At 46.0% G+C, this 26623-nt stretch overlaps 2 protein-coding genes across 2 annotated transcripts in view; both read right to left on the reverse strand.

Annotated features, from left to right (window-relative positions):
- Nucleotides 1-3520, reverse strand: part of CCND2 (cyclin D2) — a 28144-nt gene extending 24624 nt beyond the window's left edge. Inside the window, exons 1-2 of the mRNA XM_012783145.3 lie at nucleotides 3025-3520; nucleotides 1090-1305 (exon numbers count right to left, since the gene is read on the reverse strand). Of these exons, the coding sequence (XP_012638599.1) occupies nucleotides 1090-1305; nucleotides 3025-3219 (411 nt within the window). The 5' untranslated portion in view covers nucleotides 3220-3520. The remainder of the gene's footprint in view (nucleotides 1-1089; nucleotides 1306-3024) is intronic.
- Nucleotides 1-26623, reverse strand: part of NDUFA9 (NADH:ubiquinone oxidoreductase subunit A9) — a 449537-nt gene that overhangs the window by 357249 nt on the left and 65665 nt on the right. The gene's annotated exons all lie outside the window — the stretch shown is intronic.

A 26623-nucleotide genomic window follows, 5' to 3' on the forward strand; every position in this document is an offset into this window, starting at 1 on the left:
AGGAAGCAGATCTCCCAGAAGAAAGCACCTTTCTGGGCCTCTCCGACCAAACCAGAAGCAGCTAAAATCTGGCAGCAGTTCAAAGGTGAAGTCATTCAGGCCTCTGCATTCTCCGCGATGCCTCCCCCAACCGTGTGCATGTCTGCCACTAGATGGCAGCACAGCCCCAGAAAGGAAGGCTGCTCACAAAGAGCTCAGTTCAAGAAAGTGGTCTCAGCCCTGTGGACTTAGTAGTGCAGGCCCTGCCAGTGAGGAGGAGGAGGGGCGGGCAGAGGGGGCCCTTTTTGCAAACAGTGCAGAGAAAGGTGTGCAAATCACTGAAGGTGGGCCTCGGAGGCGCTCTTCCATCCAGCACTACTGCAATATGGCCGTCTTATGTGTGGAGCTGCAGGGATAAGGAGTTAGACTGAGTGGGAAAAAAGTCCTCTGGCAGAAAACCAGAGTCAGGACAGGACCCTTGGGGTTGTGCAGAGGTCACACTCCCAACTGGAGCTAAGAACGCAGGCCTCAGACTCCTTCAATAAAAGGCCAACTTTTGACTTTGCTTAAAAGTCAATGAGCTGATATTTAGTGAACAGCTACTATGTGTAAGTATCTGGAGACTTCACAGATAGGTAAGACTACCTCTGAACGCCAGGGTCTTAGGAGACACACCATAACACATAACGTTCCTATCATGTGAACACATTCCTAGAGTGTTGAGAAGTCAGACTATTTTCTCAGAGTTCAGTGTTTGAAAATTTGGAATTTAATTAAAATATTGGCACTGTTCATTAAAATATTCCATGCTTCCCTATACACATGCATGGCACACACCATTGCAAATGAATCTCACCAACCCAAGTCTCCATGAAATCTTATTCTTGCATGTAGCCTCAGTGCTTAGCAGGGTACCTGGTACATAGTAGGAACACAAGAAGCAAGTTATCTCCTATTAAGAGAGAAATCTCCAAGTAGGAAAGTTCTAGTGGCAAGGTAATTAATTGCAGATCCTCAGAATTTACTTTGGAGTGATGGGTAAAAAGGTATATTGTTGGCCGGGAGAAAGCAGGAAGGGCAGAAGGGAGGGAGCAAGGGGACAGTCATTACCAGCAGCTCCTGAGGCTTGATGGAGTTGTCGGTGTAAATGCACAACTTTTCCGCAGTCAGCGGGATGGTCTCTTTGAGCTTGGAGGCCAGGAACATGCAGACAGCACCCAGGAGTTGGAGATGGGACTTAGGAGTCGGCACCCCGGCCAGAAAGCGGTCCAGGTAATTCATGGCCAGAGGGAAGACCTCTTCTTCACACTTCTGTTCCTCACATACCTGCAACGGAGTGGGTAAAGGTTGGTAGGGGGAGAGAAAATAGTATCAGAAAAAAGAGAAAAAGGATGAAAAAGCATGATTTACGGAAACAAAAAAATTTTTTGTGGGGAGGGGGAGGGGAGTATAACGTGAGATAAGAATAAAGACAAGGAGGCTGGGGTCAGTGGGAATCGCCCCTCCGTGTTCGGATATTCCCAGGGAGCCTAAAAAAGGGGGTGAATTAAAGATCCAAAACAGGGGGGGGTGAAAGAAATGCGCAGTAGCCGCCGCAGCTCCACGACGCTCCCTTTGGCTCCTCGCTCCTTTGCGCACTCTAACTCACTCACTCTCTTTTTTGGATTTCGTCATCTTTTCAAAAAATCAATAAAAATATTCTGGAGGCTCCGGGGGTCCACTTCTTGGTCCCGTCCGGACCCCCAGATCCTGCTCTATCATTCCCGACAATTGGAAAAAATGTGCGGGGCGTCCCCGCGGCGGGGGCCGCGGCCGGGGGCGGGCGGGAGCGGCGGCGAGCGGGGGAGGGAGGAGGAGGAAGAGCGCCGCAGCCTCGGCAGCCGGAGCCGGAGCAGGGGGGACGCTTTCAAAAAATAATTAAAAATCGAGGAAATATCCTAGAAAAGCCCTTTTGGCGTGAAAACCCCAAAGAGGATTCGGGCTTCCCGAAACGGAGGCCTTGGGTGCCGGAAAGGTCTGTATCTCGACCCCTGGGGCTTTGGATCCCTGGGGAACTTGAGGGGTGAGAGCCGCGGCGGAGCGTCCGGCTGCGGCCCACAAGGGCAGAACGGGGGGACGCGCTGACGAGCTGGGGGACGGAAGGGAACAGGGAGCCCGGAAAGAGGCCCGCGGGCTCTGACCTCTCCTTTAGGGGTGCCCTGGTATCCCCCTACACACACCCCCTCCCCCTCCTACCCCACCCAAATCTCCGCACCGAGGAAGCTGGAAAGTCAAACTGTAAGTAACCTTCGTGAGGTGGGGGCTGGGGGAGAGGGCACGATGCGAAGTGGGGTGGCCGGGATACTGGGGTGCGAGGGCGAGAGGGCGACGTTTCCCAGCCTTTCCAGCCGGAGTTTGCAAAGCAACATGGCGAAAGCACGGCAGGTCCAGGGCTGTGCATACGTGGGCACACGGCTCGCTCGGCAGAGCCTCGGGGCGAGAGTAAAGAAGTGGCTCTTTTGGGCTCCCCTAAAACACACGTTTCTTCATTGTGACTTCCGGGGCTCCTGAATTCCCCGTTTCTCTCCTTCTCCCTCCCCCTCCCCCCTGAAGTGCCAACGCGGAGTCGCGACCACATGTGGGGACCTGAGGCTAGGACAAATGTGCTCTGGCCTTTTGGGGGGCTGATTTTCTACAGTGAGTCCCAATTTCACGCTCCTGCCCCCTTCGCCTCACCGAAAGCGGCCGCTGCTTCGCAGAAGACAGGTCGGGATGGGGGTGGGAAGAAGAGGAAGCCACATGCAGGCACTCGCGCGCGGGATGCCCCCACCCCGCCCCAAGACAGCCTCGCTTCGCCCAGATTTTCCTCTCTCCCCTCCGCACTCCCCCAATTAATCCCGCAAAGAACAGCAATGAGGCCGCGCAGCTCGCGGGGCGCGGGGTAACCTCGCGCACAGGCGCCGGGAGGCCGGCACCAGGGTTGCCCTCTCCGGGCTTAGGGTCCCTGCGTGGGGGGCCGAGAATGGGGGGGCCTTGGCTCCTAGTGAGCGTCGCCGGCAGACCTACCTCCAGCATCCAGGTGGCCACCATCCTGCGCATGTAGGGCTGGATGTCCTTCTGCACGCACTTGAAGTAGGAGCACTGCGGGAGGTAGCGCTCCTCGATGGTGAGCAAATTCTGCAGAACGCGGTCGTCCTGCAGCAGGTTTTGGTCCCGCACGGCCCTGCGGACCGGGTCCACCTCGCAGCACAGAAGCTCCATGGCCAGCTGGTGACCACTCGGTCCTCTGCTTTCTCCGGACTGAAAAAGTTTTGTGTTTTTTTTTTGAGGGGGAGGGGAGAGGGTTCCCCTTACCTCCTTCTTTTGGCTAAATAGGGGGTTTTCAGGGAATAGGTGCGGGCAGAAAGAGCAGCCGGAGGAGAAGAGAGGAAAGGGTCGGGCGGTGGGCGAGCAGAGCCGCGGGGGCTGCCTCGCTCGCACCAGTCCTCCCCTTCAAACTTGTCTCGCTCCCCGAGCTCGCTCTTCTCTGCTCTGAGGCAGTGACGCAAGCTGGCTGGGCAGTTAGCTCTCCTCCCTCTCGTCGCGCTCCCCTCTCTGGTTCCTCCTCCCCTTCCCTCCCCTCCCGGCCTCCCCTCCTCCTTTCAATCTCTCCCTCCCTCCCTCCTTTCCCCTCTTGTTATTAAGGAGAGCAGCAGCTGGCCCGACCTTAACTTCAAACGCGGCCCCCGCCCCCCAGCCCTCTCCCTCCACCCAGCCCCGCATGCCAGGGGCCCCGGATAGGGGAACCCACAAAAACCCACCGATTCCTATTTATTCCCTTTAATTTCGCATGTTCTGTAGGTGTATAGTGCCAAAATACGACCTTCGAAATTTGGCTTCTTCAAAACCTCCTGCCCATGTACCCAAGATCCAGGAATGGAGGGTAGATTACTTGAAGATGGGGTGAGGTCAGACAATTTAGAAACAGATCCCTTAAGTGAAAAATAAGGGGATGGTTTAAGAAAATAGCAACCTCGCATACCTAGAGATAAAGGTTATGTCCCTGAAGTTTATGTGCCTGATAACTTCGAAGCCGTGTCAAAGCCCGATTAAAGGGATCCGAACTGCGTCCCGGCTGTGCCGTGCAGATGTGTGTGGAGAGGAAGAGGAACGGGTGGGTGTTAGGAGGGGGGGGCCGCTGCCTCTCCGATTGATAGAACGTGACCCTCGAGCAGAAACCATCGTGTTCTTGGGGGCGCTACGAGGGCCAGTGGGCGACGCGGTGCTGCGCCCAGGGCTGCCGCAGGCCGGGGAGTAGGGCTGCCAGCGGTTCCTCCGCGGCCGGCGGCCACGCAGGAAAAACCCGCTTCCTTGTCCCTGCATCTGCTGACAAGCCGCCCGAGGTGTCTGCGCCGAGCGTGGCCACACTGATACCGCTTTCTAGGAAATGGCCCGGGAGGGGGGGAGGGGGCGAGAGAGGGATTAGGTTTGGCCTCCCCACGTTTCCCCTGCAAACGCCACCACCCCTTCCTTTCTTCGGAGGCCAAGGCTTCCACCCTCCGTCCTTCGCCCGCATCCTCGCCGACCCCTCCGGGTTCGCGCTGCACTGGCCAGCGAGGGCTTTCTCCCCGGGAGCCGGACTGCGGTGGAGACGCCGCCAGCGCAGTCGGGCGGACATGTGCTCTACGCATCCTCGAGTCAAGGCTGTCTTAACAGGGGATAGATATGATGGCGTTTCCTCACCTCCTTCCTCCCGCCACCCCTCACCCCGCCCGTGGATTTCACTCGGAGAGCAGGGCGAGCGCCCGGCGCCCGGCCGCGCTGGCACGTGCAGTGAGCATGGCGTGGCTCGGGTAGTCTGGGCACACCGCGGCCGACCAAGTTCCTCCTTCACCGAGAAAGGGGGCCCGAACAGGGGCGAGGAGACAAGCGGGGCGGGGGGGGGGGGGGGGGGGGCTGGGTGAGCTGTACGCTAGGTTCCCTGCAAGGCGGAGGAGGGGAGCGAATAAACCAGAGGTGCAAGCGATTAACTCGGGCCCGGGAGCCAGCCCCTTTAAACGAGGGTGGGGCGGAAGGGGTGGGTGGGGAGGAGGGGATATCGCTTTAAAAGGGTGAGTAAGAGTTTGGGGCGCCGTCTCCCCTCCCTCTATTTGCATAGCCAATAGCTCTGGGGCTCCTGCTACTGCGCGCTGATTGTTACCGGGCAGATTACTTTTTTTTCTTTTTTTTTCTTCTTCTTCTTCTTTTTTTTTTTTAGTAGGACGCGTTCCCCGCTACATCAAAAGGAAGCCAAGGGAGGGCGGAGAGAGAGCCGGCACCCGGGCGGGCAAGGCCTGGGCGCCCCCGGCCTTATCAATAGCTGCAGGAATTAGTATCCAATCTGGTGTATGTAAAGAAAGGGGAGGGAAGGGGCGGGCGCGGAAAATGTCTAATTGCTGTGGAAGCCATTAGCTCCGGGAGGTAAAAAAGCTCGCTGGAAAACCCAAGTTGCAAACTCAAAATGAAACAGCCCCGCGCAGCGGATGACACCGGGCTGAGGACCACGCTCACCGGAACACAGCTGGTGTCCCTAACAATCACCTATTGATTTTAGGCAAGTTGGACTTCCCGACTTAAGCTTTTGAGTCACTCCGGATAAATACATGAACTTACATTTTAAGACCCCATAAGGGAATCACTTAAACTTCACCTACGCCACCTTTGAGCGGGTCAAAGAAAGGTGCCGGGGAGAAAGGAGGGAGGTGAGAGAGGTATTTTCAAGTATGACTCCAACCGACAGGCAAGGACAGAGCCGGCGAGGGCTCCCAGCCTTGACACCCTGATAGCTAACCCACCGCGGTCCTCGCCCGCCCCCCGGGGCAAGCATCCCGAGCTCCGGGCCCCCTCCGGTCGGGGGAGGCGGGCGGTGGTCCCCGAGGCCTGGCCCACGCCGAGGAGAAAGCCCGGGTGGCGCGTCCTCACGTCCCTGAGTGAGCCGGGGCCCTCACGCCCCTTCCCGCTCCCCTCCCCCACCCGTCTTGCTTTACAGCGAAATTCCAGCGGGGAGGGGGCGGCCGGGGGAGTGCGTCGAGGTGGCAGGGGGAGGGGAGGGGCGGAGAGGGTCGCGGGCGGAGACCGCCCCCCACCCCGCGGCCCTCTTCGCCCAGGGGACCCTCAAGTGCGGGCGCTTCCCGCGTGGCAAGCGCGCCTCTTGAAGTTCCCCTTCGCGTCCCCTTCCGACCCGGGACCGGTCCCGAGGGTGAACCGCGCGGCGCACCGCGGGCTCCTCCTCGGCTCCGGCACGTGGGAGGGCGCGAGAGGGCGCGGAGGTGGCAGGCGTGTCTCCGGAGGCTTGGGCTGGAAACTCAGTTTTCCCTTTGGGTCGCCACTCCAACCCTGTGTAAAGCCTTAATTTCTTACTAAAGAGCACTCGCGGGGAAAGGCACGTTGCCTTCTGGCCAAACGTGCGCGCTTTCTTTGAGTGTAGACTTGGGTTTAGAGAAAGCGCAAGCGCCTGTGCTCTGGCTTTGAAGTCCAAACTGGACACCGTGGAAAAAAACAAATGTCAGCTCTTCCTTATCCCTTTTTCACTCCTCAAGGAAAAAATATATCCTGTCCTTTGTAAGATCGGCGATAAACTTCAGTGAACGCAAGTTTTATTGGGCTTTTATTCCCTCTTGGGCCGGCTCCCCACCCCTACTCCTCGCGTTTTGGAGTTTCGGTTGGAAGGTGTACAACACCCTGTAGGTGTAGGGTGCAGCCGAGTGCTGGGCGTTCATGGGCACATTTCTGCAGCAACCTGCAACGCTAAGCACGCACACTCCCAAGCTCACCTGGCGGCTGCCGGCCAGCCAGGTGATCCTGCCGTCGGCCGCGCGGGTTCAAGTCCCGCCGCCTCCGCGCAGGGGCGCCCAGGCCGGGTGGCAGGGAAGGGGGCCGAGTTCGGGCTCAAGAATGGGGGGGGCATCGCCTTCCCCCCAGCCCCCCAGAGTAGAGCTGTGTTTGTGTTTCTCCACGGAGAGGTGGACGGTCAATCAAAACCGAAAATCCGACTGCCACCTAAAGTAGATGGCGAAGTCAGAGGGGCTGGGAGAGAGGACTGGGGCGGGAGCAAGGGGCAGTGGAGGAGTACGAGAAAGGAGGAGAGGGAAGGTCGCGAGCGGGCGAGCAGCGGGCGGAGGGGGTGCGGACGGCGACCCCGGGCTCGGGCGCCTGCAGGTGCGAACCCGCTTCCGGGACCCTCGTCGCCGCGGCGGGCCTGGGGCTGCGCCCGCGGGGCAGAGCCGGCCGGCGCCCACGCCGCCTGCCCCGTCGGCGCCCCGGCTGGCCGGCTGCGGAGCGCTCAGGCGGCAGACGCGACGGGCGCGGGCTGAGGGGCAGCGCCTGCCGCGCGTCCCCCACCTGGCGTCTTACTCCCCGCTGGGGGAAAGCGAAGAAAAGGACGCGAGTTTCCCCTCTTCCTGTCTGATCCCGCTCAGGACACGCCTCACGGCGCCGAAACCAGCTCTGCAGATGCGTTTGCTGTGGAAAAGCGGCTTTCCCCGCGCGATCTGGGGCGGGGGCGCGGGCCGCGGCGTCGGGGCCTGCCCGCCAGCGAGGACGGCCGCCGCGGCCCCGCCCGCCCGCCCGGGGGCCGCTGGGCGCGACTCGCGCCTCCGCGCCGAGCCACCACGCGGCTTTTTCGCGGAATTTTGACGTCACCCGCACGTGGGGGAGGGCGGCAGAGGGAGGAAGCGGCGGGGGAGGGGCCGGCGGCGGCGTGTCCGGCCGGCGCGGGGGGCGCCGCGCCTGTGTCGCCGCGCTCGCGGCCTGCGACCCTCCCCCCGGCCGGCCGCCCGCCGTCTTCCGCCCCCGGGAGTTGTGCTTGGTGTTCTTTTTTCTCTGAAATCGCGAGCAGCTCTGGGCTCCGGAAAAAGCTCATTTCTCTGGGTTTGGTCCAGTTCCGCTCGATGCTGAGCTGCGACCGAGTGTCGCGATTGCTGGTCGCGACGCGCCACCTGGCTTTCCGTCGTCGCTGCTGGGAGACGCCAGGGTGTTGCTCCGTTCCTCCGGGACCGAGTTCTGCGGTTGCGTTTCCACCCTGAGATTTTCACGCGCGACGTATTCCTCCCCGCTCCTCCACCCACTCACCCCCTAAATGCCGCCGGCGCGTTAGCGCCCATTATCACTTGCAAGGCCCCGGGGGTGCGTCCTGAGCAGTGCCGGGTGAATTTTGCTGCATTTTGAGCAAAGTGATCTAGAAATACCCTTTTCAAAAGAGTTCTGCAAATAGATGGGCAGAAGTGTAGGGTGATTCCCCTCCCACTCGCCAGATACCCACGTGGCATCCATACCCATGGAGAACCTTCTAGACGACGAGGGCTGAAAACTGCAGCTGCAGAGTGAGCCCACGCACCTTCATTTCCCCTAACATTTGGGCAGTCTTTTTAATCTTTCAATCTAGGGGGTGATAGCTGAAATGTGTCATTATCTTCTAAACCCACGGTGACAGTTCTGAGTTTATGCTGAAATTTACGAGGCGCTTCAGTGGGGGTGACTGGGAGAGAAACAGTGACTGGCTTTTACCTCACTGAGGTGAAGGGATGTTGCAGGAATCATGCAGAAAGCTAGGGGCTTCTCTGAAAATGTGGATTTGAGGTGGAATTATTTGTTTCAAAAGTAGGAGAGAAGCTTTCTGTTTTAATCAGATTTGAAGTGTGGAAATGCTTTTTTAAGATGACAGTTTGGTTATGAGCAGTACTTCTTCCTTCTTTTTAACACATTCTCTCTATTTTTAATTTCTTATTTATTTCTTTTTCGTTTAATGATTGCTGGTCTGACCCAAGAGACTTCGTTTTGTTCCTTCTGGGGAGGAAAAGGCGTTATAATTAATAAAAACATCAATAATTACTGTTGAAGCTCAGCCTGAATGAATTGTTTTAAGAGTGTTGCTTTTTGGTGCCTGATTTGATAGACACTTGGTTTGTGTGTATAAAGGTAGAAAAATAGAATAAATTAATAAAAGAAAAAGAAGAAAGGAAGGAGCCAAAGTGTTTAAAAAACCAAAAGGACAAATGTCCTTTAAATTTTGCTCTAGCTTCATTTCAGACATTTGAGGTCAAGTTAAATGTAAATTCTTTGTAAAGTGTCAAGACTACCCCCACCAGAATTTTTTTTTGAGCAATAGTCAATTTTATTTGTTTTCTAAACACTTAAATTTTGTTCAAATTCAAACATTCATTCCCCTTATAAATGTCCACTTTTCCTGTGTGATTGAATATTCTTTTGAATTTATGGTTTTATTCAGCTGTGTATTAGTTACAACCAAATTGAAGCAATATAAAGTATTTCTAATAAATGTTTCATATTATATTTTTCAATCTTTAAACTTAAGGATTGCTAGCATCTGTTAGTACAATTCATGACATAATTCCACAACATGCTGAATTCATATTCTCCAAACTTTAGAAAACTAATTAAAAAACGGAGAAATAATTTTCTCTTGAGCTTTTTTTTTCTTTTCCTGGTAGCAAATTTCAGGAGGCAGATTGAAAAATTATCTAAAATTATTTTGTTGGTGTTCTTTTGTTGACATTAAAAGGAATGAGTTTTGAAATGTGGAACAGGTTGTTTTTAAAGTTTTATAATCTTCAAAATGTGCACCTCTGGAGAGATATGTTCTTTCTATTTTAGAATTGACCTAAAAGCAAGCAGTTTGTATTAAGCATGCTAGACAATCCAAGCTAGGTTGTATTTGGACTCCTGTGAGGAATGCATTTCCACTTTGCTTAGCCGTAAGTAAGGGCATCTGCTCTTACATGAACTTGAAACAAAGTCTGTACCTATGCATTATGTAAACAACTTAGAAAAAGCACAAATCTGGAGCAGAGGGGTTTATGTGGAGGGTGAAATTAGAGCAGAAAATCCAAATTTATTTCTGCTCTTAGCTATCTCAAATCATACTTTCATTGTGGTCCCATCAGCTGTAAACCAGATAATTTCTTTCTTTGTGATGTATAGAGGTGAGTTCTTTCAAGCCCTATTTAGTAATAATAATCATGATGATAATAATTCTCTTTCTCCTTGTTCTTGCAATGAGTATGTGTGAGCTTTCACTTTTCTTTCTTTAAAAATTGTCATCAAATTGTAAAGAAAGTATGGATACTAGAGTTAGGTTTTTGTTTTGAGAAGTAACACCAAAAGCATTCAATTTTTGTGCTTTTGAAAATAAAAAGTCACTAAAATTTAATATACCTATTGGCTAGGAGAATATAAAAGACACACAAAGGATAAAAAAAAGGAACAAGAAAATTCCTTTGCCTAATTTCCAAAGCCTTTCCTTCATTGTGCCTACATATGTTTCCATTTTTGAGAGCAGCCAGTCAATCTGTCAGGCAAATCCACACCCAGGACCCAAACTCTTTCCTGGTGTCAAGGAAGATGTTCTTAAGCAGCATCTTAAGATTTGGTTTGGGTTAGTTTGCAGAAAGTTTCTGATGAAATCTCTTACATCTGGCATCCTAGTTATTTCAGGATCGTGAGACATTATTTTTAAATAATATTTTGAGAGAGGGGAGCCTAGGCGTGGACTAGGTCTGTGCAGGCCGTTCTGTGTGTAGGTCTCACTGAAATCATTTAAATTTAGGAAATTTAGTTGTATCAAGTAGCAATACATGATCTCTACTGTGTAATTCCAATACACTGGTGAATAGCAAGCTTTTCTACCCCCTACTTTCTCCCGAATATATATTCTTCTAACGTTTCTCTTTCTAAATAAAATGGCATCTTTAATTTAAAATTTCCCTAACAGTATATTGAATAAGGCTCAAATTTACTTGCTTTTGTATAAGAAAGGTTCATATAATTACTATTTGTAGTGTAATTACCTGCAATTTTATGTCATCTAGCAAATGATTTAAGTAAGTCGGTAATGTAACACCAGTGAAATTTGCTACACTTGGGATGAAAACCATACTTACCTCACGAAATCTGTCCGACTTTCCATTTAGACACTTAAGGCTTTACCTAGGCAGACTGTTTCATTTAGTGGAAATCTTTCAGATTTAGGAAAGCATCGTCCTCTACCATAGAGTCAGAGGAATGGACTGTAGGACCTCATGCCATTTTGTCTGGTCATAGAATATGCCTTCTTTGTCTGGAAGCCTGCAATTGAAACTTTATATAGTATTCATCAAGCTCATTCATGCTGAGAGATCACATATGTGTTAGACTGATAACATCACAGGTCTGTGCACAGATACATCAGAGCATGTCAGGGGCATGATTCAGATTTGTGAGGTAGAATTTAAGTGGTTTTAATGGAAGAGTCAAATATGCTGAGATTTCTGTGCTTTGGAGAATGCCTGTGGGTTTTGCTATTTATTTGATTAAAATTGAGTCCATACCACATACCAAATACTGTGTTAGGCACTGGGTATATAGTGGGCATACAGTAGATGCTCTGTAAAAGTCTTGGATGGACAGAAACTTGAATAATCAGTCCTTGTCCCTGGAAAGCACATTGTCTAGTGACTAAGCGTGAGAAAGAATCAGTATCCCAGATAAGTGGATGCTTTTAAAAAATAATAAAATCACAGAACAAAAAGCATAGATTGATATATGCTATTTTACTCACCTTACACAACTTAGACCAGGGAGGTGGAAATTTAACTTCTCTTTAAAATTCAGTGTAGTCAAGTAACTATTAGCTTGCATGCATAGTGTTTTTTAAATTATGTTCCTAATTTGTTTATAATCTATTGGAACTAGTTAGTTAGATGACTGGGTTCCATGTCACATGTATGGGGTTTGGTTAGTCCTTTTAATGTAGCCAAAGATAGAGCCGTTTCCTTGGTCCATCATTCTGAGAGCATTCCTTTCTTTGAGTAGCTGTATTTCCAAGAGCATCTGTTTCTCGTCTGAATGAACCCTCCCTGTGTCTGACAGGGCATTGATTAGTGTTTCACTTCTTTGGTTAGGGAATTTGAGGTCACAATAGCCCATTTACTTGTCCTGGGACACCCGGACATTGACAGCAGAATATAGACCTCTGATGATTAGCCTGGTTGTCTCCTAGAATTCTTGCGAAAATATTGTCCTTGTCATCAGCATCATGTTGGTAAAACAGCTCTAGCCTAGAAGTTAGAATGCAGACATCCCTCAGTGTCCATGGGGTTCCCAATACCAAAATCCAGGATGCTCAAGTCCCTGATATGAAATAGCATAGTATTTGCATATAACCTACACACATCCTCTTATGTACTTTAAATCATCTCTAGATTACTTATACTACCTAATGCAATGCAAATGCTATATAAATATTTGTTATGCTGTATTGTTTTTCATTTGTATTTTTTATTGTTTTTTTTCCTGAATATTTTCAATTTGAGTTTGTTTGGATCCATAGATATGGAACCCAAGGATAGGCAGGGTTGACTGCTCTCTCTTTCTAGTTCCTACTGTGCCACTAATTAGCACTGTGACCTTGGGGATAGCTTATGTATTTCTGAGACTGAATTTCTTCAGCTACAAAATTAGCAGGCTGAAGTCAATGATCATCAAGTTCCCTTTCAGCTCTAAAACCTCCAAAATTCTAATGGCTTTATCATCATCAAAATGGGAATCAAATCAAAGAATGGGGATCTATATGGCATCTTTTATATATATTTTATATTTTGCATAAGTATTCTTAAATTGTGGGTTTAGGTATCTGGGAGATATTAACCCATCAAGAGTTGGAACCCTTTAATTTGAGTCCTTCATATAGGTGGGCACTTGGCACATGTTGTCAGCCAAGGGAAAATGCTATTTTCCTTGTCCTAAGTCAATAGAATAGAATGGCAGTCTTCAAATATATATAGAATATAAGAATCTATGGGAATATAACACTGTTCCCAGGAAATCCCAGCACATAGATTAAACTAACCTAAGGTTTATTCCTACATCTCAAGTAGAGCCCCATCAGAGCACATATAGACAGGGTTTGGAATGGATCCTAACTTGCAGTTCCTTCTTGACTAAGTGACAGCTCATAGCCCTCATGGGCCTCTTTAAAAGAGCCACATAGAACTCATGGAGCACCAGGTTGCTCCTTTGGTGAAAAGAGAGTGAAGCAGATTTCCCATGGTTTCTGTCCAGACAAGGTGCCCCTTCTTGCTTGCTGGCCTGTCCTCACAATCAGGAACAAGCAAGTGCAGCTTCTGCTGTGTCTCACTTTCTCCCTCACTTTTCGTTGCTTCCAACATGGGAGAATCATTGACTGGAGAAACTTCATTCACTGGAGTTCTCTGCACTCCAATGAAGTCCACTTAATAAATTACTTACTTTACAGAATTCTATATTTGTAGACATACGCTTCCTTTTTAAATTGCGACTACTGGGAAAGAGAAACTTGTAGTAATTAATAAACAATTACATGTGGGATAGTTTCTAAACATTATTATGTATAATTTTTTAAAAAATTTATGGTATGTGGTGGCATGGAGAGAGTGCTGGACTTGGGATCAGGGGGTGTATTCAAGTCCCACTCTGCCATAAGCTGCGTCACTTGGGGCGAGACTCATCGTGATCACGCATTTTTCAGTTCTAAGGAAAATCCATGGGTCTCCCAAGTCATACTCCCATCTATCTTGGAGGAACTTCTTTAGTTAAATGACTTACTAACAGTCACACAGTTAGTTAGGGAGCCAAACTTCCTACTTTCTGATAATTTTTCTCCACAAGTGCCACCTCTGGCCGCCGAAATAAGGCAGGACAAGCCATTTCCCTCCTTGATACTGAGAGCTGGGCAGATACTTGAAGGGGCCATGCCTTCCTCTCCTCTTCCCCAGGCTGAGTTTCCCGTTCCCTCAGCTGTCTTGGACGGTAGACCCTTACCAGCTGGCCACCCTCTGCAGGTGCTTCATTGATGTCCGTCTTAAAGTGTCCTATCCTTCTTAGAGCAGACATCCTCTAGTACCAGTGGGAACATGCTGGTCTGGAGAGGAAAGAGAAAATTGTTATCCTGTCTTCTGGAGGCTGCTTTCATGCATGAAACCCCAAATTGAACACCGTTTCTCATCTATAAATTGGGAGAATTAAATGAGGAATGACTTTACTTCATCTGTGTTATATGGCCCCCAGGAACAAAACTAGTGTCTCTCATAAAACATTAGGAGGCAGAGTTCTGCTCCTGTAATGAGCTTCCTCTGCAAGCCACGCCGACATGGCAGGGTTGCCTTCAGGAGTCAGCAAAGGACCTGTGGCAACTCATTAGGAGGTTATGAGGAGACTGATACGTCATTTATTTGCTCTGAGCCTTGGTTTCCTCATCTGTAAAATGGGAATAATAATACCTATTAAGCAGAGAGTGGTTGTAAGGAGTAAACGCTTATAGTAGGCTTGGTATAGTGCCCTGGCACAGAGTAAGCACTGAAATAAAGCTAGGTGAGGTTTTATTGTTGTTAACATCGATTGTGTTGTGGTGCTTTAGAACCTCTAGGAGTCTGGAATTATTAATGTATTTCATATACTTTGTGAAAGTATGGACATTTCTATACTAGATCGCAGCTCTGGGGTATCTGTACCCACTGTTCACCATCAACATGGTTTAATCTCAAACTAGTCCATTCTAAATTCCAGATGACCTCATCCTCACAGATAGGTATTAAGAAGACATTCTGTTATAAAGACACTGCACCCGAATGTTTATGGCAGCACAATTCACTATTGCACGGTCATGGAAACAACCCAAGTGTCCATCACTTCATGAGTGGATAATTAAAATTTGGGATGTGCTCACAATGGAATATTACTCAATTCTAAGAAACGACAGTGAGCTAGCACTGTTTATGCTATCCTGGATTAAGCTTAAGCCCATTATCCAAAGTGAGGTGACACAAGATATGGAAAATGGGCTCCACATCTACTCGCCATCAAATTGGTACTGACTGATTAAAACTATGGTGCTCAAATGGTGGTAGTGCTCACCAGGGATTCGGGAGGAGGGGGAGACCCACATCTTAGGGATGTGGTGAGCATTGTGGGGGGGAAGGGCATACCCCTAACCCTTCTTAGGGAGAGGCAAAGATACAATGTAACCAAAATGTCAAAAAAAGAAAAAACTTATCAGGTGGTGGGCAGGTGGGAGGGGGGAGGAGGAGAAGGGTGTATACTTACATAATGGGTGCCATGCGCACCACCTGGGGATTGGACACGCTTGAAGCTCTGGCACGTGGGGGGAGAGGGGTAGCAGGGGCAATATGTGTAACCCTAACAATATTTGTACCCCCATAATATGATGAAATAAAAGGAATAAGTAAATAAACAAGCAAAACTTAGACATATGACTGAATATAAATACAGAAAAAGTACCAGTTATTGGTTGGATTTGAATAATGTGTGTTTTTTCTTTCTGTCCAAATTTCTGTACTTCCAGCTTTTTATAATAAACTATACTATAATTATGATTGAAAAAAAAAAGAAGTAATTTTAGTACATGTCTGAGTTGAAGGTCCAGGGAAAACCCATCCACACAATCACAGACATGGAAAGAACCTCAGACATTGAATCCAATGTTTCCCAAAGTAAGACAGGTGGCATATGGAGGAGCATTTTGTATTTTAGTAATTTGAGGTTTATTTCAATGAGTATCAGGAAAAAAATGCAACATATTAAACTCACAATTTCACAAAGATTACAGTGGTATTTAAGTTTAAAGGGGAGTCAATTTTTATAAAAATTAAATAAGTTGAAAAAATTATATTTAGATATGGTTTTTAAAAATCAGGAAGGTTAACACAAAGAAATGATAAATGTTTAAGGTGATGGATATTCCAATTACCTTGACTTGATCATTATACATTGTATGTCTGTGTCAAAATATCACATATACCCCATAAATATGTACACCTATTATGTATCCATAAAAAATTTAAAAGCTTTAAAAAAAGGTAAAGTTGACCAAAAGAAGAAAAAATCAGGAAGGTTATACACAAATAAGTAAAATTTGAGAAACATTGCTTCCTAAAAAAGCTCAGGATCAGAGAGGGATAGGAGCTCACTTACACCCAGGATCACAGGCCTGTCACTGACAGAGGTGGGGCTAAATCAGCACCCCTTGCTATTGTAAGTGAAGAAATTAAGACTGCATGGATTCTTCTTATTTAACCAGTGTTGTTACAATTTTTCCCAATTGTCTTGTTTCTTCTGCCAATATTTTCCTACACTTACTCTGTTTCAAAAATGCATTCTGCTCTCTGCATGGCCTTAGATACTTCTTACCACTCACTTCTGTTTTAGTGATACCTCCAATTTTATGTTTTTGATTGAGTATCATGCTTTTTACCAGACCATCTCTGCCTGTAACTTTTGCTTCTCCGATTGGGTTTGCATCTGCCCTGTTGCCTTCTCAAACTTCTCTGCTTTCTTCAAAGTCACTTTTTGACTTGTCATTCAAAAACCTGAGATGGTAATACCAGTTGGGACTAACAAGAAGCTAACTAGAAAAATGGACAGGGAAAACTGGGGAATGTGCTGTTCATAGAGAGCTTGGAAAAGCTCTGACATATTCTTGAGAATCTAGAAGACCATATGCATGTGCATAGCTCTGAACCTTCCCAAGAAGGACTTGAGGCTCTGTGTAAACAAAAAGTGTCAGTGAAGGCAGAATTTTAAACTCCCTAACACATTGTTGAAGCCATGCTATGACAGACACAGAGTCCCTCAGCAAAGGCTGGGAGATGTATGAGTTTAAGGCATTTAAGGAAATCTTTGTCTAACCATTAGGTGACCATGAAGCAAACCAGAGACGTTCATGGTTCCACATGACCAAGAATGCAGACTTTATAGAATTAGTCCATGAAAATCACGAAGCAAACAAAGCAGCAACAACAATAATAAGCCCAGATAAATCCAACGGGGGGGGGGGGGGTGCAGATTCTGATTTCCAGAGTTTCTATCTTATATTATTTAAAATAACCAGTTTTCAGTAAACATTTATGAGGCACACAAAGAAACAGGAAAGTATGGCCTATACACAGTGGGGAAAAAAAAGCAATCAATTGAAATTCTGCATGAGACAGCCCAGATGTTGCAATTACTAGACAAAGCCTTTAAATCAGCTATTATACATATGTACAAAGCACTAAATGAAACTATCTCTAAAGATTTAAAGTATAAGAAATAGAGACTATCAATAAAGAGACAGAAATTATTTAAAAGAACCAAATAGAAATTTTGAAACTGAAAAGTAAAATAACTAAAATGAAAAATTTACTAAGTGGGGCTCAATAGCAGAGTTGAACTAGCAGAAGAAAGCATCAGCTAACCTGAAGCTAGGTCAATTGAGATCATCCAGTCTGAGAAACAGAAAGAAAAAAATAATGAAGAAAAATGAACAGATTCATAGAGACCTGTGGGACATGATCAAGCCTACCAACATACAAATAACTGGAGTCTCAGAAGGAGAGGAGAGAAAGGAAGCAGCAGAAAGAATATTTAAAGTAATGATGGCTGAAAAGTTTCAAATTTATTTAAAAACATTAATCTACGCATACAAGAAGCTCATTAAACTCTTAAGTAGAATAAACTTAAAGAGTCACATCTAAATAAACATAGTCAAGTTTTCAAAGGACAAACACAGAAAGAGAAATTTGAAAACAGCAAGAAAAGAAGTAATTCATCACATATAAGGATCTTTAATAAATTTAACAGTTGACTTCTCATCAGAAACCATGGAGGCCAAAAGGTAGTAGGATATTCTGTTCAAAGTGCTGAAAAAAATAGTCAACCAAGAATTCCGTATCTGACAAAATTATCCTTCAAAAATGAAGGAGAAATCAAGACATTTCCAGATAAACAAAAACTGGGAGATTTGTTGGTAGTAGACCCTCCCTACAAGAAATACTAAAGGGAATTCTTATGGCTTAAATAAAAGGACGCTAGAAAGTAACTCAAATACATACAAATAAATAAAAAGCACTGGTAAATATAACTGTATAGGTAACTATAAAAGACAATATAAATGTAGTGTTTTTTTGTAACAGCGTTATTCTGATTTAAAAGACAACTGATAAAGCATTAATTATGAAACCGTGTTGATGGGTTTGTAATGTATAAAGATGTAATTTGTCTGTCAATAATAGCACAGAGGATGGGGAGGAACCTTGTTGTGTTGTATTTTGTATAGTGCTGAAATTATGTTGGTATTAATTCAAACTAGATTGCTACAAATTAAGGTGGTCTTTATAATCCCCAGAGCACCCACTAAGAAAACAACTAAAAAACATAGGAAATAGACCAGTTGTGGTGGCCCATGCCTGTAATCCTAGCACTCTGGGAGGCCAAGGTAGCAGGATTGCTTGAGCTCAGGAGTTTGAGACCAGCCTGAGCAAGAGTGAGACCTCATTTCTACTAAAAATAGAAAACTTAGCCAGGCGTCATGGTGTGAACCTGTAGGCCTAGCTACTTGGGAGGCTGAGGAAAGGTGATCACTTAAGCTCAGGAGTTTGAGGTTGCAGTAAGCTACAGTGATGCCACTGCACTCTATCCAGGGTGACAAAGCAAGACTGTGTCTCAAAAATAAAGGTAAACAATAAGAGAATTTAAATGACACAGTAGATAATATATATTTAACATAAAAGAAGATAGTAATGAAGGAATAGGAGAATAAAAAGATAATACACATAGAAAAAAAACAGCAAAATGGCAAATATAAATCCTACCTTATCAGTAATTATATTAAATGTAAATGGATTAAATACTCCATTCAAAAGGAAGAAAATAGATATAGAAAACATGTTCCAACTACATGCTGTCTATAAAAGACACACTTTAGATTCAAAGATAAATAAGTTTAAAGTAAAAAGATGGAAAAATATATACCATGCAAATAATAACCAAAAGAGACCTGGACTGGCCATACAAATTCTAGACAAAATAGACATTAAGACAAAAATTGTTACTAGCAACAAAAAGAACATTTTTTTTTTTTTTTTGAGACAGAGTCTCGCTTTGTTGCCCAGGCTAGAGTGAGTGCCGTGGTGTCAGCCTAGCTCACAGCAACCTCAAACTCCTGGCTCAAGCAATCCTGCTGCCTCAGCCTCCCAAGTAGCTGGGACTACAGGCATTCGCCACCATGCCCGGCTAATTTTTTGTATATATATTAGTTGGCCAATTAATTTCTTTCTATTTATAGTAGAGACGGGGTCTCGCTCTTGCTCAGGCTGGTTTCGAACTCCTGACCTCGAGCAATCCGCCCGCCTCAGCCTCCCAGAGAGCTAGGATTACAGGCGTGAGCCACCGCGCCCGGCTAAAAAAGAACATTTTATAATGACAAAAGAGTCAATCCATCTGGAAGACCTAACAATTATAAATATATATGCACCTAATATGAGAGCTTTAAAATACGTGGGAAAAATTCTGTTTTGTGTTGAGCAGAACCTTGCCTCTTTCTTGCTTTTACTCCTTAATCTTATTTCTATCTTCTGGAGCCTCACACAACATAAATCTAACCTGTATAGGACTACAGAGTTTTTTAAATATTTGAAGCCAACTCTAATGTCTTTTTTTACTTTCAATTTTTTGATTTTTAAGTTTTTTCAATTTTTTTTAGAGATGGAATCTCACTCTATTGCCCAGGCTGGAGTGCACTAGCATGATCATAGCTCACTGCAGCCACAAACTCTTGGACTCAAGCGATCCTCCCACCTCAGCTTCCTGAGTAGCTGGGACTACAAGTGTGTACCACTATGCTTGGCTAATTTTTTTTTTTTTGAGACAGAGTCTCACTTTGTTGCCCAGGCTAGAGTGAGTGCCGTGGTGTCAGCCTAGCTCACAGCAACCTCAAACTCCTGGTCTCAAGCAATCCTGCTGCCTCAGCCTCCCAAGTAGCTGGGACTACAGGCATGTGCCACCATGCCTGGCTAATTTTTTCTATATATATTAGTTGGCTAATTAATTTCTTTCTATTTATAGTAGAGATGGGGTCTCGCTCTTGCTCAGGCTGGTTTCAAACTCCTGACCTCAAGCAATCTGCCCACCTCGGCCTTCCAGAGTGCTAGGATTACAGGCGTGAGCCACCTTGCCCGGTCCCTGACTAATTATTTTCAATTTTTTTTTTTAAGAGATGGAGTTTCACTGGTCTTGAAATGTGGCCTCAAGCAGTCCCCTGCTTCAGCTTCCTGAGTAGCTGGAATTACAGGTGCAAGCCACTGTACCAGGCTACTTTCAGTTTTTTTGTCACTTTGGCCCTATAAATTTTTTCCTAGAATATAATTATATTCTCTTATAAGGCTACTGCAGTGTTAACAGAGGAAGCTACTTTCATAGAATTTCAGAGTTGGGGGGAAAAAGATGATCTTTTTCAAACTTTTTTTTTGTGGATGAGTAAGGTAGGGCCTGAGCTAGTTAAATCATATAGCTGACTAGTAGCAGACCAAGATCCATAATCTTGGCTTCCAAACCTACTTGTCCAGTGCTTATTCCAACAATTTCCTCCTATGATAGTTGTCCTTAGTTTGGGTTGCTGGCTTTGGGAAAAAGAGAGAGAGAGAGAAAAGGGGAGAGGAGAGGACAGAACAGGAGAGAAGAGGAGGAAGAAGAGGAGGAGAAGGAGGAGGAGAGGGGAGGAGGGGAAGAGAATGAGAATAAATAACTCTTCTCCCTTCTCCTTTCTTTCATTAGTATCTGGCATCCTTCATCTTGAATATGCCATAGAATAAAAAAGCTAAGAGTAATGGAAGGAACTGCACTGGACATTAAAAGAAATGGATTCTCATCTTTTTTTGTCTTCACCAAGTTCTGAGACTTTGGATAAGTCACTTCGAAAAATAATAAGAACTATTATTATCCCCCACTCATATGTTATATGGTCTATTGAGTGCCTACTGTTTGTGAAGCATTGTGCTAGGCACTTTACCTATAAACCTTTCTGGAATTCAGGCATTCAAGTGTGTCTTCATTCTTATCTGTAAATGAGCAAGCTGTCTGTTGGCCCATCTAACTCCACAATTGGGGGTATATAAGGAGCTACCTTATTAGTACAGTTTTATGGTGCCTGAGGCTTCATCCTTATCCACCTCTTTCTTGTTCCTTGGGCTGGTAGTGGTAAGGGAGACACAAGATATTTCTCTAGGTTTGTCACCTAGAGAAATCCATGACTGCATCCGTAGTGAATCTGGGGGCTGAATCTTCTTTCTCTTTCCCTCTCAAGGGACTTTCCATTTTTTGCAGGACTTGGCTTGACTTTTATTTGTCCCTTGCAGAGTTTCCAGGATCATATTCTCAGCTTCCTTCTCTCTTTAGATTCTCCCTTGGACCTTTGATTCACTCTGATGGATTCTTATTTCACCTCTGGGCTCAGAGAAGTCAAGAACTTGGAAAAGTTCACTCAGCTGTAAGTGGCAGAGTTGGCAGTCTGTTTGATCCCACTGTCATTGTAATTTCTGCTATAACGTGATTCTCATCTCTGAAAGTTTACTTGATCTTATTTTCCCACCTTTGCTAAAGACCTAGCTCATGCCCTACCTTCTCATCCTCACCCAGCCTGCCCAAGTTCTCCTCCCTCCCAATTTACCCAGCAAATATTGTCTGTACTACATGTTAGACACCACCTTGGGACTTATGCCTTGGCTGACTCTATGGTTTAGTGGTTATGAATGTGAGGTCTGGAAGAATCCTGGATCTATCACTTATTCACTGTGTAACCTTGGGAAAGTTACCTACCCTCTCTGGGCCTCAGTTTCCTCAATTATAAACTAGAGGTGCTAGTAGCACTTAGCTCATAGGGTTGTTGTGAAGATAAATGTGATAATCCATGTGAAAGCAGGTAACACAGTGCCTGACACATGTGAGAAGCACCCAACAAACTGACTCCATCACCAGATCTAGGGGTAAGCCCAGGCTGGCCCAAGCTGATCAACATAATCTCATCCGTCTTGCCAGAGTGATTGAGTGAGAGTTGGGTGCATGAACTTGACTAGTTCAGAGTGATTTGCAGGACAGCAGCTTGATAACATTTTCTCAACCTTAAGGCTGGGAATTGCTGGAACCTTTTTTTTTTTTTTTTTCTTAACTAGGGGGAAGAGGAAGCCAGCCTGAGAACACAGCTGACACATGTAGTAAGGCAGAACTGAGAAAATCAAAGGACCTAGAAACAGAGGCTTGATCAAGTATCTCCTGACGTCCCTCTGACCTCTGAAATTTTCCATTGCTTGAGTCAATTAAAAATTTTGGTATTTAAGCTACTTTGTTAGGTTTGTGGGGGTTTTTTGGTATTATCTGCAACTGAATATATCTTAATTGATATTGTATATTATTATTACTTTCCTATGTATATCCAACCCTTTGTCATTAGATTGTAACGTGCTTTGGAGCAAAACCTCATTTGCTAAGCTCGACAATGCCGTGCTATGTAGTACAAATCTGGCACCGAGCAGGTTCTTACTCATTCCTGGCATGTCAGGATACTCGTTTCCCCCCAAATATCTATGGACTTTGAGCATCGTTGCCATAGAAAGAGGAGGTGACCAGAGTCCCAGGTAGAGTGGTCCCCTGCTGCTGCTTTTTGTTCTGACTGTGCTGTAATGATAAAAAGTAATATACTTAATAGATTAGCTCAACTTTATTGAGCCTAGGCATTGTACACACAGAATAATTTTTCCTTTCAGTCACCTATGTATGTATTATTATGCCCTTTATTGCAGATTAGAAATTGATACTTAAAAAGATTAACTTACACAGATCACATAGCTTCTATGTATCATAATTTAGGATCCTGCACTCAAATTACTGTATCCATGTCTTTAAGTTCTTGTTCCACTTTAAAGACAACGAAAGCTAGAGGTCTTGGACAATGCATTATGAGTGTGGCTTACACATGAAAGGTGATGTAGAGCTGTAATCAGCAGACCCATACTAAAAATAGGCTTTGGATTGACATCCAGAGATTGGTAAATAAACATACATTAGCTTCAAATAAAATGTTTAAGGTATGCATGCTTCATTTTGTTATGATATTTCACTTTTCCAATGTTTTCAGATAACCTGCCACTTTCCCAGTCACATTAGAGAGATCTCTGTGGTTTTCTTTTTTGAACATGAAAGCTTAAACACTTCTATAGGAGGCCGGGCGCGGTGGCTCATGTCTGTAATCCTAGCACTCTGGGAGGCTGAGGTGGGAGGATCACTCAAGGTTAGGAGTTCGAAACTAGCCTGGGCAAGAGCGAGACCCCATCTCTACTGAAAATAGAAACAAATTAATTGACCAACTAAAAATATATAGAAAAAATTAGCCGGGCATGGTGGCACATGCCTGTAGTCCCAGCTACTCGGGAGGCTGAGGCAGTAGGATTGCTTGAGCCCAGGAGTTTGAGGTTGCTGTGAGCTAGGCTGACACCATGGCACTCTAGCCTGGGGAACAGAGTGAGATTCTGTCTCAAAAAAAAAAAAAGACCCTCTCTAGGGAGTGGATTAAAAAATGCAGTATATGTATACCATGGAGCACTACTCAGACATAAAAAATATGGTGATCTCATTTCTTCTGTAACAGCCTGGATGGAATCGGAGACCATTCTTCGTAGTGAAGTATTGCAAGAATGGAAAAACAGACACTGCATGTACTCAATACTAAATTGGAACTAATCTATTGACACTTATGTGCACATATGGAAGTAAAACTCAAGGGAAATCAAGTAGGTGGGGGGGTGAGGAGGCGGGGATGGATAAATTCACACCTAGTGAGTACAATGCACACTAACTGGGTGAAGGGCACACTTATAACTTTGACCCAAACTGTACAAAAGCAAATTATGTAGCCAAAACCTGTGTACCCTCATAAAATTTTAAAATTAAAAAAAAACCTTGATAGGACCATGCTAAAAATATTTTTCAGTTAATTATAATCTCTTGGAGTCTTTCCATGTCAATACATATAGATCTACTTCATTCATGGTAAGTGCAGAATGCTTCCCAATAATAAGGATATACCATAATTTAATGACTTCCCACAATTAATGGGCATTTGGGTGCCCTCTCTCACCGCTTGCTTTTATAAACAATGTTCCATCAAGCATCGCTGTACTTGCTTCTGTGTGCATTCAGGTGTCAATGGGAGGAGAAAAATCTTGAGGTCCTGATTCTATAAATTAAGTGGCTCAAGAAAGAAAATGAGCACCTTGAAGTCCCCATTTTCAACAACCTTACAGTCCATAGGGGAGCAGACACATACACGGCTTTTACTTTTATATAAGAGAGAGGGAGATGGGGTCAACTAAATCTTATGGGAGTTCAGGAGGCGGGAGACTGGGGGCTCAGCTGAGTGGATGGCCAAGAAGACTGCATGGAGGAGGTGGCACTTGAGTCTGGGCTTCAAGGACCGGAAGGTTCTGATGCTTAGTCTGCTTATGTTTCTTATCATATTGTTGCTTGGCAACGTGCCTGCTATTTGGGTGGACTCTTTGTTGGACCACTTGGTTGGATGAATAACAGGCAATAACAGGAAAGGAAGGATGCTCTGGGCTAAGGTAACAAAGCCCAGGAACCAAAGTGGAAAAGTGCACAGTGTGCCCAGAGGACCAAGAATTGGCTGGAGTGGCTGGCTCATTGGTCACTTCAGGGAAGCATGGGAATCTTGAGGTGTCAGGGCACAGACTAGAAAGCACCCAGGAGGGATTTAGATTGACCTAGAAAAGAATTTTTCTTCAGGGTTTGTGAGGAGATTTGGGTAGAGAATTTAAGGGTGGAACAGATGCTCTCTCAATAGGACAACACGAGCCAGACATAGGTCCATGTCCCTTACAGGTGGCCCGGCAGCCCTGGTTTTACTGAATCTGCTATGGCAGTCTCTATGCTGCACTTTTTGGGATTGCTTCTGCTTTGAACTCAAGTGAAATAGCCATGTGTAAGAAAAAAACTACAAAACTTTTTATAAAAGAAAGCCACCCAATTTTAGCTGCTGCTCTATCTTCATCCATAAAAATCTTCTCTGTGCCCTGTGGGTTTCAACATGCAGTTTACCTCATCTGTTTCATAAAACATCAGATGCAACTTTAATGGCCTAACCCCAAAAAGATAACTTGACAGCAGTGTTCCAAATAACCTTCTGCTGGAGCCAGCCTTCTGCGGGGCCATGTGGATGTCAGACACATAATTTGAGTCACGCTGACATAGCTGGGATGCCTGGATTGCACTGGAATCTCGGGGGTACCAATCACAGGCCAGAGAGAAGCCACTGGCCGCAAGAAACAATGCCAGAGTGTTCGCCATCTCTGCAGCAGGAGGGTCCTGACGGTGAGGGCAGTGACAGTTGCAGCCAGAGGAGGGCCATGTCTCCAGAGCAGGGTGGGCAGGTGTCAGGCATGCTGGGCCACTGGCCAGAAGCATTCCAGGGGCCCGAGCGATGACCTCGCCCCTCTTCCCTTGACCCCCAACCAGAAAAATTAAGAAGGTACAAGATTTTCCCTCAAACTACTTTAAGAACGGAATGCCCTGCTGTCTTAAAGGGTTTGGGAAATCCAGGGTTGATGATAACGGAAAAAATTTATTAAGCACTTACGTGTACCAGATACTGTCTGGCATCTTACAAATAATTCATTTAATTCTTACAACTCCACAGTGAGGTAAGTTTCACAATTCCCATTTTATGAGGAAGGAAACTGAGGCTAGGAAAAATTAAGAAATGTACCCAAATCCTGTAGCCAGCAACGGGCGAATGGAGACTTGAGCCACAGTCTTTCAAAAGCCACAGCTTGGCCCCGACCGCCGCGCTCAACAGCCATGTGGCTGGTTCACGCGCTTCGTGCCTGCTACTCAGCCGCCGCCTCCCGGATGGTGAGGCTCTTGTGTGGTGGGCAAGTAGAGAAAAATTTTAAAAGGGATTCTTTTTATTCCCCTGGTTTCCTGGGGGCTGGGAAGACATGTTTAAACATGCCATTCATTTGACACTTGTTTACTTCAGTGATTGTGATGGGCAAGACCCCGGGCCAGGCACAGTAAGGGGATCTGAGGTGACTCAGGTGTGGCGACCGCTCTGGAGGAAAAGCTGCAGCCAGCTGCGTTCTGCAGGCCGGGCCGCAGGGCTTCTTTTTTTTTCTTTCTTTTTTTTTTTTTTTTTTTTTTTTTTGAGACAGAGTCTCGCTTTGTTGCCCAGGCTAGAGTGAGTGCCGTGGCGTCAGCCTAGCTCACAGCAACCTCAAACTCCTGGGCTCGAGTGATCCTTCTGCCTCAGCCTCCCGAGTAGCTGGGACTACAGGCATGCGCCACCATGCCCGGCTAATTTTTTATATATATATCAGTTGGCCAATTAATTTCTTTCTATTTATAGTAGAGACGGGGTCTCACTCTTGCTCAGGCTGGTTTCGAACTCCTGACCTTGAGCAATCCGCCCGCCTCGGCCTCCCAAGAGCTAGGATTACAGGCGTGAGCCACAGCGCCCGGCCCGCAGGGCTTCTTAGATCTCTAGTGACCGTCACTATTTTATCAGCCAAGGTTTCCTTCCTCCTTCCCTCTCTCCCTTCCTTCCTTCCTCTTCTCCTTTCTTTTCCTTTTTTTCTTTTTCTTTCTTTCAACATTTTTTTCTTCTTCCTTTTTTAAGGTATAAGCCTTTTTCTCACTTGATGTATGCCAAGCACCGTGCTAAATCATTAACACAAAGCCACCAGCATGTATCTCATTTGATCTTCCAACAGTCTAACGAAGTCAGTATGCCTTTTGTCCCCATTTTAAGAAGATGAAGAAACTGAGGCTCAGAGAG

Source organism: Microcebus murinus, chromosome 10 (genome assembly GCF_040939455.1).
Source record: "Microcebus murinus isolate Inina chromosome 10, M.murinus_Inina_mat1.0, whole genome shotgun sequence".
NCBI classification, from domain to species: Eukaryota; Metazoa; Chordata; class Mammalia; order Primates; family Cheirogaleidae; genus Microcebus; species Microcebus murinus.